Genomic DNA, 16,689 nt, shown 5'->3' with positions numbered 1-16,689 from the left:
TTTTTAAGCCTGGGTGCATGGACCCCTTACAATGATATCATGATTCTGCAATATATAATTGACATTGCAGTTTTTATTCTGCTTATGCTTTTTATGTACATGGGGTTGCACTTGAGATGATGAATTTCTTGTGTAATTTCTGGAGACTTGGCACCTCTAGAAGTTCACAGTCCCCTTCCAGGTCACGTGTCCACCTTCAGCTTAAGAATATGTGAAAAATGATTGTCTGGCGTCTGTCTCCTCATTAAACGGATCACCTCTTCAATTCCATCCTGCGAGGAAGGAACCATAAATGATTTCTTACTTATCACTTCTCTTCAGGCTTCCACTTTTTTCCTAAATATATCTCCCTACATGCTGTGATACTGTGAGTGCAAAAAAATCAATTCATTACAGTCTGATAGTTAGAAAGTCTTTGTGAAAGACCAGACATGAGTTGTGGAATGCTGAGTGTTTTAGATTCTCTTTTTGGAAATGACACCCATTTACCCTTCTTCACAATTGCTTCTTCTCTGGCTGTAGACTTTTTAATGAGAAGCAGAATGATAATAGCAGATAAAATTCTCCAAGAATTAGCTTAGATTGGGACGCCTGAGTATGCAGGATTTGAACTGAACACTTTTCACTGTGGGTGTCTGATTATAAGACATTTGATTTTTGCTTACAAAATGTCTCTATTGGTTTGTCTTATATTTTGTCTAAATTGTGCTGGTCAGGTTCATATGTTTTGTAATGAATGTGGCTAACCCAGCTTTAGGAACCAATACAGTAATCCTCATGTACAATGTATGTTTTTACAATTGCAGTTTAATGCTCAGGAATTACTGGTTGTATCACAATTAAGTAGATGTATCTTGTCTGTGTCCAAAATATAAAATATGCTGCAGAGCTGAGGTGCCTCCTGCGTGCACCTTAGAGTGTATGTTCACCATAAAGTGTAATGGATGAACATGGGAGAGGTTTCCCACACAGCAACCATCAGGCTGTGTCAGTGGTGATGTCCTGTTATCAACATGTGACCAACGCTGGACAGCAGTTTAACTATAGATCATGTTAGCAATACTGTAGCCAAGTAGTTATAGAGAAGAATCTGAACTTTTTGGCTGTTTTTATTTTGGAATCCTAAGGTTATTTTGCTGCCATTGTTTGCTTCATTATCACTAGGAACAGCAACTGAAAATAAGTGGGTAATTCCATATCTAGAGCTTTATTAAACAGTTTACTTTCATGTAAAATACCTAAATATTGTTGTGTATAGCAGCTCTACACAGCGCAGTGAGAAAGACCCTCAAAGTCGGTGAATGTTGATTGCTGTGATACTGACAAGTTCCCCTTGTGTTGCACACAATATTCAATGATGAGCGAGAAGCCGAGTAAAAAAATCATAATAGCCTGATGGGTAATGTTGCCATCGTGTATGCCATTGTCTGTGTGCTAGATCTAGGCCAGTTTATACCAGGATTGGCCCCAGGACATGTATTGTTTCTCAATCTCCACAAGAGCTTCAAAAGGGTAATTGTCACTACTCTGAAAATAAAGTGTAACATTTGTGGGACAATGCTATTATATGCACCCCATTGATCTTGTCTGACTCCGGTGGAGATATTTAGTGTATTGCAAATAGGAGGTGTGATGAATATTTTTGTGGTATTTTGTCTGGTCTTTAGTTGACTTTGGCTTTTAAGCTGTTGTAGAACTACAGTTCCTAGCATGCTGCTTAAACCTGTTCTGCAACTGTTGCAGAGCCTTCAGGCCCCAGAGTTTTTACTGTGTGCATCCATGCCTTTTGACATGAGATCATTTCCATTTTTCTTTTGCTGCTCATGTTTTTGTTTTTTCAATTTCATTGCTTTCTTTTGTTATGGTTGTATGTTTTGTTTTAGGCCCCTTCACCTGTGAACCCCAATGCTCTGGACCGCACAGCCGCATGGCTCTTGAATATGAATATGATGTTAGAAGATGAAAGCATTGAGCCAGATTTCAAGCACAGGGATAATATGAGGAATAAGGAGGAGATGACCCAAATAGAAAAGGTAACCTCAACTGGGTAGAACCACAGAATTTCCCTCTATCAGCTCTCCATCCCTCATCCCGCCACCCTGCTTGAGGAAGTAATGTCACAGCCAGGCTTAGAAAACTCCATTGTAGATGCTCAAAGAGAAAAAACACCATGGAGCAGGGCCCAGTCAGGTGTATATCTGGTCTGGCAAAATCCAGTAGATCTTTCCTGCAAATGATTACTTTACTTTTCTTTAGTCTAAACATACTTTTGTCCCAGGTGGATGTATCTGGTAAGTAATCCTGCAAGGATGCCCAAATATGTGGGCTAGAACTGCCCAGATTCCACCTTTGCTGGTTGATGTTTTATTCCATGAGCAGGTTAAAAGCAGTCAGCGCAGGTTTAAGATAAACACGACTTGGGCATCACACATATTAATGTCAGTTGGAAAACTTTTTAACTCTTGTGTGATACATAGTCCATCCAACCTTTTGTTACTTTGATTATCCCTTTACTCCTAACAAACAGACAACTCAAAATTAGGTTATCTGTTGTTTTGGTTCATATAACACATCATCCTGTTATTGGCCGAATGTGACCATCACTGACACCAGCCAGATGGTGTACGGAGGAATACAAGCTATGCATGTATTATTACATTATAAAGAATACAAGCTATGCAGCAGGGCTCTTTAGATTGATACATGATCTCTTGCAACCAGTCTGTTTACATCAACCATATAGGGGGATGTAAACATGTTACTCCAGAGCCAAGTAAAAAGGGCAGAAGCTCTGCTGACTTCCATCTTCCAATCATGTGCAAGCAAAAATTCATTTTTTTTCCTTGCACGTGATTGGGTATTCTTTGTAAAGTGAAGCTTTACCTTATTTACTAAGCTCTGGAGCAGCTGTACTATGCAATGTACACAATCTTATTTGCCTTTAGTAAATCAACCCTCCAAAAATGTATTGCCAGTTCAGTGCCATTAGAGCATTAGTATAGGTGTAATTATAATACAGCCTTCCATTCTAATTTAGCCATTATTCATTGACCACCAGTAGAGGGGAAAAAAATCAATTCAATGCAGCGAGTGATTATAAAACCAATACTAATATCACCAATTCTGTTGTTCTTTTAAATGAGGACTTGGACTACCATGTACTATTAACACCAATGATTTTAGTAGCTGTCCAGTGCTAACCTTTTGTTGTTACAGTCTCTGCTTGGTGCTGGGGGTTATTGTTGGAACAGACCTTGATTATATAATGCAGGCCAATACCATAAGCCTGCTGTGATGGAAGGGTGTTTTTCAGTAAGAGAGCACGTCTGCAATTTCTGCCATTTTATTTTCTATATTTAGAGAGCCTTTAATCTAGAATTCCGTCTGTCATTCTGTATGATTGTGTCATAGTAGTTGTTCACACCTGATAGAAACAGAAAGCAATGTTAACCGCCACAGTTTACTTTTTGACACTCTTTTTTTTTTTTTTTTTTTTCAAAGTTTCATGTTCACAACACCAGAGAGACATTATGGAGGCTAGTAAGTAACAGGTGAAGATGTTTCTGTCATAAATGCCTGCACTGTGATGAATGAAGTGGTGTATAGCTGACATGGTGACAGGTGATAATGTCTCCAGATTTCTGTAGGATATACTACAGCTGTTTAAAGCATTAAGACTCACATCACCGTGATCTCTAATAAGCATCCTGCAGGAAGGAACGATTCACCCATCCAGCACAATGCTAAAATTCCTCCTGCCAGATACTGTGGCCCTGTAACTGACTGTATTGCAGCATAATTAAGCCAAAATCCATATGTTCGTGATGGCGGGAGGGGCTGCACAGTCATGTGATGATGGCAGGTTGGAGCTAAGAACCTCACATGGTTTGCCTGTGTGTGGCTGGTTCACCAGCTCTCATCACAAGCTGCAGACAGTAACACATCCTGAAGGGACCCCCGCCTGGGCACATCTTTGCACAAGAACCTCATTAGAAAAATGAAATCTTTCCAGGACTGAGCTTGTCCCTTAAAACCGCTATCCTTAGGCTACAGGACACTGCTGGATGGTGCTCTGCAAGCAGTCCTTTGAGAGATGCTGCTGCCTGAAGCACAGACACAGTAAGCAGCTTCTTCCAGTCTTACACAATGATTATGAAGAACTCTTAGCTCCCCACTGAGCAAAATGTAAATACACAGAGCGCAGACTGAAATAATTGCCATTAATGGCCTCCTTGCCTTCTTCTCATAAAAGACACCGACAACTGTTGGCTCTGAGGCAGTACTTGCTTATTATCAGCATGAAGGGGACTTATTAGAATCCGTCTCTTCTCTGCCGCTCAAAGCTTCAATCAATACCTCAAAATAATCATCAGCTAATTAATGATGTTAATTTATTAGACTAGATGGTGACGCTGATAGGCGACCCTTGTATGGCATATCAGAGATGGAGGCACTTCAGTGGTGTCCATTACATTTTTGGCCAAGATGAGGAGGGCAGAAAATACAAATCTACACCACAATTATAATTAATTGCCACATAGTCCTATTTGTCAGACAGGGAGAAAAGTATTTTTTAATGGGTTGCAGGGTTTTCACTTAATGAGAAGTTTAGGCCAGATGTCAGTTTTGTATGTGTGTGGCAGTAGTAATTATCCAAGGTACAGCATTCTCCACTTACATAAAGGTTATATTCTGATTGACTGCATATCCGTTTACTAATCTTAGCCTGTAAATGCACTTGAGTCTGCCAATTCAGTTCAATTCACTGTTTACAAAATGCCAAGCAACTTTCTAAAAGCAGCCTTCAGCTGCAGTACAGGGGTGCTGAATGTTTGTGGCAGTGCTGCTGGGAAGCATTTACCAATCTGAAGACACTTAATAAATGCCTAAGTTCATGTTTAAAGTCACTGCCAATCGTCGGCAAGTAACACTTGGAACCCCTTCCCATTTTTGCATGGATTTTTACATGTTTTATTGCTGTATATGCACATCCCGATTTATTGTTATCATCACTCTAAAGAGCATTTGTGACCAAACACACTAGAATCAGCACACACTAGCACATACACCTGTGTTGCCTTGTGTTGGTCTGGAAAAAAAAAAAAAAAAATCAGACGGGCATGTTTTTTTGGTCTGTGCCTTAAGGGCCCATTTAAAATAAATATCTGTGCTTAATGCAATCTACACCATCTCACAAAAGTGAGTACACCCCTCTCATTCGTGTAAATATTTTATTATATCTTTTCATGTGACAACACTGAAGAAATGACACTGAATTTGCTACAATGTAAAGTAGCGACTGTACAGCTTGTCTAACAGTGTACATTTGCTGTCCCCTCAAAATTACTCAGCACACAGCTATTAATGTCTAAAGCGCTGGCAACAAAAGTCAGTATACCCCTAAGTGAAAATGTCCAAATTTGGCCCAAAGTGTCAATATTTTGTGTGGCCACCATTATTTTCCAGCACTGCCTTAAACCTCTTGGGCATGGATAAGCACTAAGTCAGTGCGAAACGTCGGTTATCCTCCTGTTGCTGTGATCCGGTATGTTTTTGCTGCTCGTTTAAATAAAGACAACCTGTTTGGTTTGGAGTGCGGCCATCCATCCTTCATTTTACGCCAATGCTTGCCTAGTGCACTGCCAGCACCCTTGGAATCCTACACCTGTGTATGACCCTATAGCAGACCCACCTTGAGCGGTGATTTTCCTTCTTTCTTGGGCATGGAGTTCATGACGACATTACATAGCTGGTCATTGTTGGGGACCTTGCACTCCTTCACCTTCCGTTTGAGGATGACACACAGATACTCAATAGGATTTAGGTCTGGAGACATGCTTGGCCAGTCCAGCTTCTTTAGCAAGGCAGTGGTCGTCTTAGAGGTGTGTTTGGGGTCTTTATCATGTTGTAATACTGCCCTGTGGTCACGTCGCCGAAGGGACAGGCTCATCCTCTGCATTAGTATGTCACAGTACATATTCATTCAGTTGCTGCTACATGCTTCACACAAAGTCCCACTCCCCCTTTTTCTCTTTATAATTGACAGGGATAAGAAGCACACAACCTTACCAGGACATGGCTTTATTTAGCCCCAAATTCCCCCTCTCTCCTTTTTGCATGTCACAGTACATGTTGGCATTCATGGTTCCCTGGATGAACTGTAGTTCCCCAGTGCCGGCAGCACTCATGCAGCCCCAGACCATGACACTCCCACCACCATGCTTGACTGTAGGCAAGACACACTTGTCTTTGTACTCCTCAATTGGTTGCCGCCACACACACTTAACACCATCTGAACCAAATACGTTTATCTTGGTCTCATCAGACCACGGGACATGGTTCTAGTAATATATGTACTTAGTCCTCTTGTCTTCAGCAAACTGCGGGCTTTCTTGTGCATCATCTGTAAAAGAGCCTTTCTTCTGTGACGACAGCCATGCAGACCAATTTGATGCAGTGTGCGGCGTATGGTCTGAGCACTGACAGGCTGATCCTCCACCCCTCTGCAGCAATGCTGGCAGCACTGATACGTCTATTTTCCAAAGACAACCTCTGGATAGGACGCTGAGCATGTGCACTAAAACTTCTTTGGTCGACCATGTTGAGGCCTTTTCTGAGTGGAACGTGTCCTGTTAAACCGCTGTATGGTCTTGGCCACCGTGCTGCAGTTCAGTTTCATGGTCTTGGCAATCTTCTTATAACCTAGGCCATCTTCATGTAGATCAACAATTCTTTTTTTCAGATCCTCAGAGAGTTCTTTACCATGAGGTGCCATGTTGAACTTCCAGTGACCAGTATGAGAGAGTGAGTGTGATTACACCAAATTTAACACACCTGCTCCCAATTCACACCGGAGACCTTTTAACACTAACAGTCCCATGACACCGGGGGAGGTAACATGGCTAATTGGGCCCAATTTGGACATTTTTACTTAAGGGGTGTACTCACTTTTGTTACCAAAGTTTTAGACATTAATGGCTGTGTCTCAAGTTACTTTGGGGGACTGCAAATTTACAGTGTTATACATGCTGTAGACGCACTAATTTATATTGTAGCAAAGTGTAATTTCTTCAGTGTTGTCACATGAAAAGAACTAATAAAATATTTACAAAAATGTGAGGGGGTGTACTCATTTTTGTGAGATACTGTATGTCAATGTGCAAAAAAAATGCAAGTACAAATGTCCCTAAGAATATCAGAGCTGTGGGATAACATTTCCGGATGATGATCTCATATGAGACTGTGGGAGATTCTGAGTCTGCTCATAGTAAAGGGGTTGCTGCAATCTTACAGGCTAGAACAGGTATCCCAGTCACTGGCTGTCTGAGGCCCCGTACACACGGCCGAGGAACTCGACGTGCCAAACACGTCGAGTTCCTCGTCGAGTTCAGGGATGAAGCCGCCGAGGAGCTCGGCGGGCCGCCTTCTCCCATAGAACAACGAGAAAATAGAGAACAGTGTACAGACGACAGAGTTTCTCGGCAGAATCCGGGTTTGACCGAGTTTCTCTGTGAATTCTGCCGAGAAACTCTGTCGTGTGTACGAGGCCTAAGGCAGGGAAACTTTCAAAACAAAGGGCCAGTTTACCCTCCTTCAGACTTTAGGTGGGCCAGACTGTGGCCCACGTGAGTACATACAAAAATGGGCCAGCATCAGTGGGAGTAAACAATCCCCCATCCGTGGTGTCAGTTGTAGGAACTTTGCTCCATCGTAAACATCATTGGTAGGAATTGTGACCCCATTTTTGGTGTTATTGGGAAGAATCGTGTCCTTCATTGGAGTCAGTAATAGAAATAGTGCCCCAAGAGCCAGATAAAACCAAGGAAAGGGATAAGTCACTGGTGCTCCAAGCGCTGTCTTTACACAATGAACTTACTTGTGATGAGCGCAAGTCACAGGTTAGTATGGCAATCTGAGGAGATCTCATCGGAGAACAATTCAAGCATTTCCACATATTTTTCCTGTAAAGTCTCTCTGCACTACAGTGCAGTCGCTGTAGATCTGAGGGAAAGCTCTGAAATTAGGGGAAGCTCAGCTGATTTTTATCATCCAATCAAGTGCAAGCAACAATGCTGTTTTTTTTCCTTGCATGTCTGCCTCAGATCTACAGCAACTGCAGATTCAAGTGCACTTGCAGTGCAAAGTGGATTTGCCTTTTGTAAATAAACCCCCTATGTCCTGCCTAAAGTGCAGCTGTTGTACCAGGAAGAGGTTGAAATATGTATATTATCACAAAGCTGTCAGTACATACTTTTCTTGTATGATCTGCCCAAAGCTCATAAAAAATAATGCCAGGCAAAAATAAGACTGTCTATTGATCACCATTTGCTTAGCCATGTCCATGCTCAGACCTGTTTATTGTTTTTTGGGACCAGGGCATAGGACTGTGGATGAGGGAGCATGCCCTTTCTTCACAGCCAGCTGGGTGCAAAGTTATCCTGGTGGCTCTGCGCCATCATGGTTAAGGTACATGCTAGCAGCTTGGTCATACATATGTTGTTATATTAGGAAAATGGAAATCCTGTGAGTAAGGTGCGACAGCTACCTGTTTTTTTTTTTATCAGCTCTTCTGTCCGTCTAAAGACTCCATTTCTCTTCATATATGCTTTTTCTCATGGAGACTTCTGAATTACACCAAGTGAGCGAGCTCGCCTTTACCTGTGTGTAAACTTCTAATTACAAGGTTACAAGAACACCTATTGGAATCATCTCCGAGATTATTTTCCTGTTATCTCTTTGATAAAACTCAATTGCTATGTGCCACTGCTCTTGTTTTTTCAGATTTTTCCTGCACTGCATTTCTGTCATTATATAAAAAAACGAATTTGAGCCGTTCATGGTTATATCTGTTTATACAAAAATTGGCCAAAGTGAAAATAAGGCAAGCCATAGATTATTTGATTTTCTTTCTTTCACGCATGGGTGATTGCAGGAAAGAAGAATCGCTTGATTCCCTCTTCAACAGTCCGTGCCGATGGGGGAATTTCTCCCACAGGGCTATTTTGTTCTGCCGGAGGGGAGCCTTCCCTGCTGGCAAAACACAATACTTGCACCCAACGGCTTTAGCTACATGCAGTAATCACATGCAAAAAAAATCCGACAGGTTGGTTATACTAAAGTTGATGGATGGATCAACTTCAGTCAATTTAGCCTACCAATACAAGGATCGACTCAGTCAGTCCCTGCTGAACTGGCCAAGATTCGATGTACCTATGGCCTTCTTTAGTAGGTCTGAAAATTCTCCAAGTAGGGAGGAATCATGTTTGTTTACAGTAATCCCATATCTGTATGTAAAGTTTATAGTTCTGTTTCAGTTGTCAATGTTCTCCTTCCCTTATGAAGCTTAAGGCCTCATTCTAATTTACTAGTCATTTATACACTTTTTTTGTTAACGTTTGGAGAATCATTAATGCCTGTTTCTCCCGGCAGTACCAGCAGGAGATCATGGTCCTTCAAGACAAGCTGCGCCTTTCCAACATGAAACTGGAGGAATATGAGAACCGCTGCAAAAGCCAAGATGAGCAGACACAGAAGATTCTACTGGAATACCAGGCACGACTGGAGGAGAGTGAAGAGCGCTTGCGCAGACAGCAGGACGACAAGGAGATGCAGATGAAGGGCATTATAAGCAGGTAGAACTATCAGAATCCTCTTTTGTGTCCAACGATGAATGTGGCTCCAAAAACCTGCTAACTGCCACCAGTGTACATCCAGTGGCATGCAGGACTACCTTTAACTACAGCCACTTGTATGAGCGATTGTCCATCTTGGTAATAACATGCTATACCCAATACTGTTCAAGCAAGTTTCTGGAAGCTACTGTTGTAATAAAAGCTGCATACTAGTTTCAGATTTCCCACCTGACACACTGAGCTGTCTTTACTGCCCTAGAGACAGCACACAACTTTGAATGAGATGAGGCTGCCTGCATTAAAAAGGTGCTACAACAAGCTCTCTGTAACCACTTCTAGCTCAAGGACATCATATGATGTCTTTGACTTTCAGTGGGAATATCCGAATGATGCCTGCAGCTACAGGCAGCATTCAGATATCCTCGTTTTTAGCTGGCGATTCTGTGCACCATAAGAATGATCATAGCGGCAGTTCCACCACTTGATCGTTTTTACAGGTGACGGGAGAGGACATCCCGCCGCCATCTGGTACTTCTCTGGGCTCGGGGACCCGGAGAAAGAATCGGCCGCCACCGGATGACGACCATCGAGATTTTTTGTTTTTTATCTCGTGCTTTACAGCCTGGAGGAGAGATGTGGGGTCTTTTTGACCCTGCATCTCTCCATAAAGAGGATGAGTCGCACACCATTCTTAATTACAAGAGATGTTTACGTTCCTTGTAATAGGAAAAAAAGTGATTTAAAAAAATGTAAAAGAGAGAGTGTAAAAATAAAAAAAATGAAGATGAAGTGAGGTATTGCAGCATGCGTTGGAGTACGAGCGACAATTTTACCTCCTCTGTAACTCTAGACTGGTAACCTGTAAAAAACATTTAAAGCGTCACCTATGGAGATTTTGAAGTACCGAAGTTTGGTGCCATTCCATGAGTGTGTGCAATTTAAAAGCATAACATGTTGGGTATTCATTTACTCGGCGTAACATCATCTTTCACATTGTACAAAAAAAAATGGGCCAACTTTACTGTTTTGTTATTTTTTAATTCATGAAACCGTTTTTTTCCCCAAAAAAGGCATTTGAAAAATTGTTGCGCAAATACCGTGCGAGATAAAAAGTTGCAACGACCGCCGTTTTATTCCCTAGGGTGTCTTCTAAAAAACATATTGTTAAGGGTTGTGAGTAATTTTCTAGCAAAAAAAATGATGATTGCCAGAATAGGCCCAGTATGGAAGTGATTAAAAGAGAAGTATGGGTTTTAGTTTTACTTTTGATTCAAATTTAAAGCGGTGGGTGGAGCATCAGATCGATGCTCCATCTGTCCCCTGGCGTTTCTGCACTGAGAACCGAGCCACCGAACATTGCAGATGGCTCGGTTCTCACAGATCCCCAAGAGGAAAGCTGTTGTCAGTCGGCGTCTTTCCTCTCTACTTCCCCACGCTTATTGGAGCGCTGAGCAGTGGAGGAGCGGGGAGAGGCTGTCTCAGCGGCTCGCTGAGACTGCCATCAATCAGGGCAGCTGGCGGATTCAGACTTGGAAGTCGTGATGACGCGCTGCCCCGACTGATGGCAGTGACGTCAGCGGAGAGCGGACTTCAGACCGCTCTCCGCTGAAAACGGGTCACAGGAGTGCAAAACGAATTGCACTCACGTGACCGAGAGGAGAAGCCCAGCCTAAAAAGCTCAGGCTGGACTAAGTCCTTTTAAGGATATGTCGGATTTTGATGTTAACCACAGGATGGTGATCACACATTTGCAGACAGCTTGAAAGGTGCAAGTAGATGCATGTGGTGGGGAGAATTGCTGAAAGGCATAGACCTTGTGAGAATATTACTGGACAAACATCTTGTTTGTAGGCCTTTGGAGATGAAAGTAACTGCATTTGTCCTGGTAAAATGTATTTTTTTGCCTTTTGTATATTTTGTTCTGACATGAAAAACTTGCTATGCCCAGAACTCTGCACACAAAGGCTTCTAACTTGAAGCAATATTTAACATCGAACTCAAAACATTTATTTCTTTTAAATTTTGGATGGATTAGGGAGCGGTTATTACTGTGTTGCCATTGGGAAATTTTCCCTAACCTTGTGTTCTGGTAAAAATTGTCATATCCTGCCACACATGGGGTCACCAGGACAGAAAATAAGGGGAAGTGTCTACGACAGGGTCACAACAACAGTAAAAGGCTGGGCAAATTTTAACCTTTCCCTTAACCCTTACCACACTGAAGAAAAAAAACATTTAAGCTAGACTTGACTATAAAGAAAAAACGTGTAGATGTTCCTCAAAGTACTGTATGGAAAGGGAGTCGCCGCTCAAGCTAGATTTATGTTTATGCTGTTTTTCCGTCTGCTGTGGCATGTATTTTGTGATCCTGTTTTACCAATAAAGGCAAAAGTTTTTTGGAGTGCGGCTGTCCAGACATCTCTTCTTATCCTCATAGTACTGTATGTCAGGACTTTTTCAAGTAGTATGATCAGCGTCCGTGTGACTTTTTGCAACTTTCAGCGGAGAGATGAAGCACTCAGCACTGCTATAATGTCTGTGAGTATCCAGAGCAAGAAATAGATCTATCCTGCTCTACACCTAGAGGGTTAAGATTGGCACAGACTTCGGAATTCAGGATCCAGTCTAATAACCAGAACACATCTTTTAATGAGACCAAATTAATGAGCTTTCATCTAGAAAAAGCATTTTTAGTTTACACTACTGCCTGGCTTTACAGGATGTGAGCCCATCTAGTTTAACATTCTTATAATTAATGACACCAAGAACACTGGCTAATCTGCCCCATATATTTACTGTAGAGACCCATTCAGCTAGCCCCGCTATAAGCTTTGACATTACTGGAAAGCGGGGAAAGGCTGCTTCGGCAGTCTTTTCCAGCCTCCAGCCAGGATATTTATGAAACGTGGTCTGAGGTTATTTAATCTCTATTTTTTTGTGTGGTTTGCAGCAATGTGATTCTGCTTCTCTGTTCAAGAGGCACTTGATTAGATTTCCAGGAGGTCAATCCATCATATTTTACCAGATGTCTCCATACTCTCAATCACATTGTCAGCCCACAGGAGTGTGGACTAGACATATTACAAAGGGGGTGAAGTGCAAAACGACTCTTTTCTCCCAAGCAGTCTGTAATAAACCCCCTTAACTAATAATGCAGTACATGGCACTGCAGACTGGGCTTGACATGCAACAGATCACGCAGATGTCAGAGCTTTTGAACCAAAACACGAGCATCATCTTAATAGGCCAGATATTGATTGGCACTTGTCAGGCGCCAAAGATTGCAGAGCAACTTGCAATTAATGACCCAGCGTCCTAGAACTGTCACAGCAAGAGAACTGATGATGTCTCGGACCTGACGTTTCGTTTATAGGTCACATTGTTTACATAGATAAAATGATGTGCAGAACTGCAACTGTGGGTTATAAATTCATAAAACCCATAGCAACCCAGCCACTAGGGGTGAGCCGAACACCCACCGGTTCGGTTCACAGCAGAATATGTTAACAGGCAAACAATTTGGTCGAACACAGTTAAAGTCTATGGGATATGAACATGAAAAATCAAAAGTGCTCATTTTAAAGCCTAACATACAAGTTATTGTCATAAAAAGTGTTTGGGGACCTGGGTCATGCACCAGGGGACATGTATCCATGCAAAAACAAGTTTTAAAAATGGCTGTTTGTGAAACATTCCTTTAAATTTCGTACCTGGGGGGTGTCTATAGTATGCCTGTAACGTAGCGCATGTTTCCCGTGTTTAGAAAAGTCCCTGCGCAAAATGACATTTCTAAAGGAAAAAAAGTTGAGTCCCAGCATTACAGATAAAAATAATTGAAAAAAAAAAAAACAGCATGGGTTCCCCCTTAGTCCATTACTAGGCCCTTTGGGATTAAAAGGAACCACGAACCAAAATAAAAGGTCTGGCATTTTCTTTTTTAAATGCCATGGGGTTCCCCCCAAAAGTCCATACCAGACTCTTATCCAAGCACGCAACCTAGCAGGCCGCAGAAAAAAAGGGGGGATGAGAGAGTGCGCCCCCCCCTCCTGAACGTACCAGGCCACATGCCCTCAACATGGCCACCCTTGCCCGGTGGTTGTGGGGGTCTGCGAGCCGGGAGCTTATCGGAATCTGGAAGCCCCCTTTAACAAAGGGGACCCCCAGATCCCAACCCCCCCCATACATTGTACCCCCTACCATTTCACACAAAAAAATGTCAAAATGTTAAAAAAACACAGGAGACAGTTTGGGAGAAGTCCTTTATTAAAAAGAAAAAATGTAATCCACTCTCGAGCGATCCGGAAGAAGAAAAAAAAACAGACGCTAAGAACGATACCGCCTCATAGGAGGCAACCGGGCAAATGGCACTCTGCCGGGTTGACAGCTTTTTTATAGATGAGGGCGGGGCCACATGTCACATGTGTGGGTGACCCCGCCCCCTCTCTGACGCAAGGAGAAAGTCCGGGGTTACCCAATGACGTGTACGGGTGACCCCTCCCCCCTCGGACGTGTCACGGGAAACCCGTGTTGCGCAACCTGTGTTTTTTAACATTTTGACACTTTTTTTGTGAAATGGTAGGGGTACAATGTACCCCGTTACCTATTCACATGGGTGGGCTGGGATCTGGGGGTGCACTTTGTTAAAGGGGGCTTTATCTCCCCCCTCTTTTCCTGCGGCCTGTCAGGTTGTGTGCTTGGATAAAGGTCTGGTATGGGATTTTGGGTAAAGGTCTGGTATGGATTTTTGGGGGGAACCCCACCCATTTATTTTTTATTTTTTGGTGCGGGGTCCCCTTAAAATCCATACCAGACCTGAAGGGGTCTGGTATGGATTTTTTGGGGGAACACCACGCCATTTTGAAAAAAAAAATGGCGCAGGGTCCCCCTTAATATCCATACCAGACCTGAAGGGTCTGAATTTGGGGGGGGCACGCTTTTTTTTTTGGTTTGGGGTTCCTTTTCTAAGCACGAGAAACATGCGCTACTTTACAGGCATACTATAGACACCCCTCAGGTACGAAATTTAAAGGAATATTTTACTTTTATTGTTTCAGGCCTCGTACACACAACCGTTTTCCACGTTTGTTAAAGGGGGCTTTATCTCCCCCCTCTTTTCCTGCGGCCTGTCAGGTTGTGTGCTTGGATAAAGGTCTGGTTTATGACGAGAAACATGTTTGTGTGTATGCTTAGAAACCCGCGCATGCTCAGAATAAAGTATGAGACGGGAGCGCACCTTCGGTAAAAGTAGCGTTCGTAATGGAGATGGCACATTCGTCATGCTGTAACAGACTGAAAAGAGCGAATCGTCTCTCACCAAACTTTTACTAACACGCGGTAACACGAGATTAGCACAAAGCAGCCCCAAGGGTGGCGCCAGTGGAATCGAACTTCCTCTTTATAGTGCCGTTGTACGTCACCGTGTTTGAGAACGACGAGATTTTGTCTTGACAGTGTGTATGCAAGGAAAGCTTGACAAGATTCTCGTCAAGCCTGACAAGAACCTCGTCGAGGAAAACAACGTTTCTTTTACGACGAGATTCTCGGTCGTGTGTACAAGGCCTCACTTTAAGCATTATTAAAATCACTACACTTTTGCATTGATACATGTCCCCAGGTCCCCAAACACTTTTTATGACAGTAACCTGCATATTAACCTTTAACCTCCCTGGCGGTATGATTCTGTCTGGAATTACGTACCAAAAGTGGTACAATTATTTTGCAAGGACATTTGGCGTTTTATACTGTAGGCCTATAATTTTTAGGAATAACTCACTTAAATCTGACCAAACAAGAGTCTTGTAGGCATTTCGGGTATGATTAAACAAAAAAAAAATTATAAATTATAATATAATAAATAATTATAACAAATAATAATATAATTATAATAAAAATTATTCAATAATGTAATCAACTCAAAATCACTGAAATTTGCTCAGTTGCAGAATTGTCGCTGTCATTACTTTTATTTTTTTATGACGTATTTCCCCACAAATCGCTATCGCACATTTCTGCAAGTGATTATAATTTATTATCGCTGTTTTCTAGCTGCTCTAAAACCATTTTTGACATAAGGGGACACTTTTGGACAATCTACAGTTTTCAGGCAGAAAGAACAGTTTTTATTATATAAAAGAACATGTAGGGCACTGGGCAGACCACTAGAGACAAGGGGGGTGTGTATTTTTTACATGCAGTACTGTAATCTATAAGATTACAGTATACTGTATGTATTGTGTTTGTTTACTTTTTTGAATTTGTCGCCGTTCTCCACCCCCGTGCGTCGTAACGTCGCAGGGAACGGAGATCGGCGGCACACTGGGACCCTGTGAATCGAGCGAGGACCCGCTCGCTCACACAGCGGGGATGCATCGCAGGATCCAGGAACAAGGTGAGTAACTTGTCTGTGGATGCTGCGAAGGTAAGCCGCGCCGCTGCACACTCTGCACAGCTACCCCGAGCGTGACTCGGGGATACCGATCCCAGCATGAAAAAAACACCCCGAGTCACGCTCGGGGTAGCTGTGCAGAGTGTGCAGCGGCGCGGCTTACCTTCGCAGCATCCACAGACAAGTTACTCACCTTGTCCGGCTCCGAGCGGGGATTCCTTCCGGGTATAGGCATTCCTAAGCCAAGCGGAGTTGATTGACGGGCTGCTAAAGCGCGTCACGCCTTCCGAAAATACTTGAAGTGACACTCGAGTGTTTACGGCGCCTGCGCAGTCAGCTCTACACGGCAGGCGCCGTAAACACCCGAGTGTGACTTTGGGTATTTTCGGAAGGCGTGACGCGCTTTAGCAGCCCGTCAATCAAATCCGCTTGGCTTAGGAACGCCTATTCCCCACAGAAATCCCCGCTCGGAGCCGGATAACAACGGCTGATAAACGAAAGTACAAAAAAAACAAAACAGCATACTGCAGATGTCAGCAGTATGCTGGATCTAATGGCAGAAAGTTGATTTTTGGGTGAACCTCCGATTTAAGTAGTGCCTTGGCAATGCTCAACTGTATAGTGCAGTCCTAACTCATATTTTTGAGAGTCTCCAAACCACATGCTTTTGAA

At 42.8% G+C, this 16,689-nt stretch overlaps 1 protein-coding gene across 12 annotated transcripts in view; it reads left to right on the top strand.

Moving 5' to 3' along the window:
- LOC120913800 (DAB2 interacting protein) overlaps nt 1-16,689 on the top strand; it is a 628,977-nt gene that overhangs the window by 599,545 nt on the left and 12,743 nt on the right. For 8 of the 12 annotated variants that reach the window (XM_040324026.1, XM_040324033.1, XM_040324025.1 and 5 more), the window contains 3 exons: nt 1,884-2,033; nt 3,502-3,540; nt 9,430-9,632. In XM_040324026.1, coding sequence (XP_040179960.1) covers nt 1,884-2,033; nt 3,502-3,540; nt 9,430-9,632 — 392 coding nt within the window. Of the gene's footprint in view, nt 1-1,883; nt 2,034-3,501; nt 3,552-9,429; nt 9,633-16,689 lie in introns of those variants that run through there. The other 4 variants (XM_040324032.1, XM_040324027.1, XM_040324024.1 and 1 more) reach the window with 4 other exon arrangements.

The sequence above is a fragment of the Rana temporaria genome, chromosome 9 (assembly GCF_905171775.1).
Source record: "Rana temporaria chromosome 9, aRanTem1.1, whole genome shotgun sequence".
Taxonomy (NCBI): Eukaryota; Metazoa; Chordata; class Amphibia; order Anura; family Ranidae; genus Rana; species Rana temporaria.
This window is presented reverse-complemented; position numbering and strand designations above follow the sequence as displayed.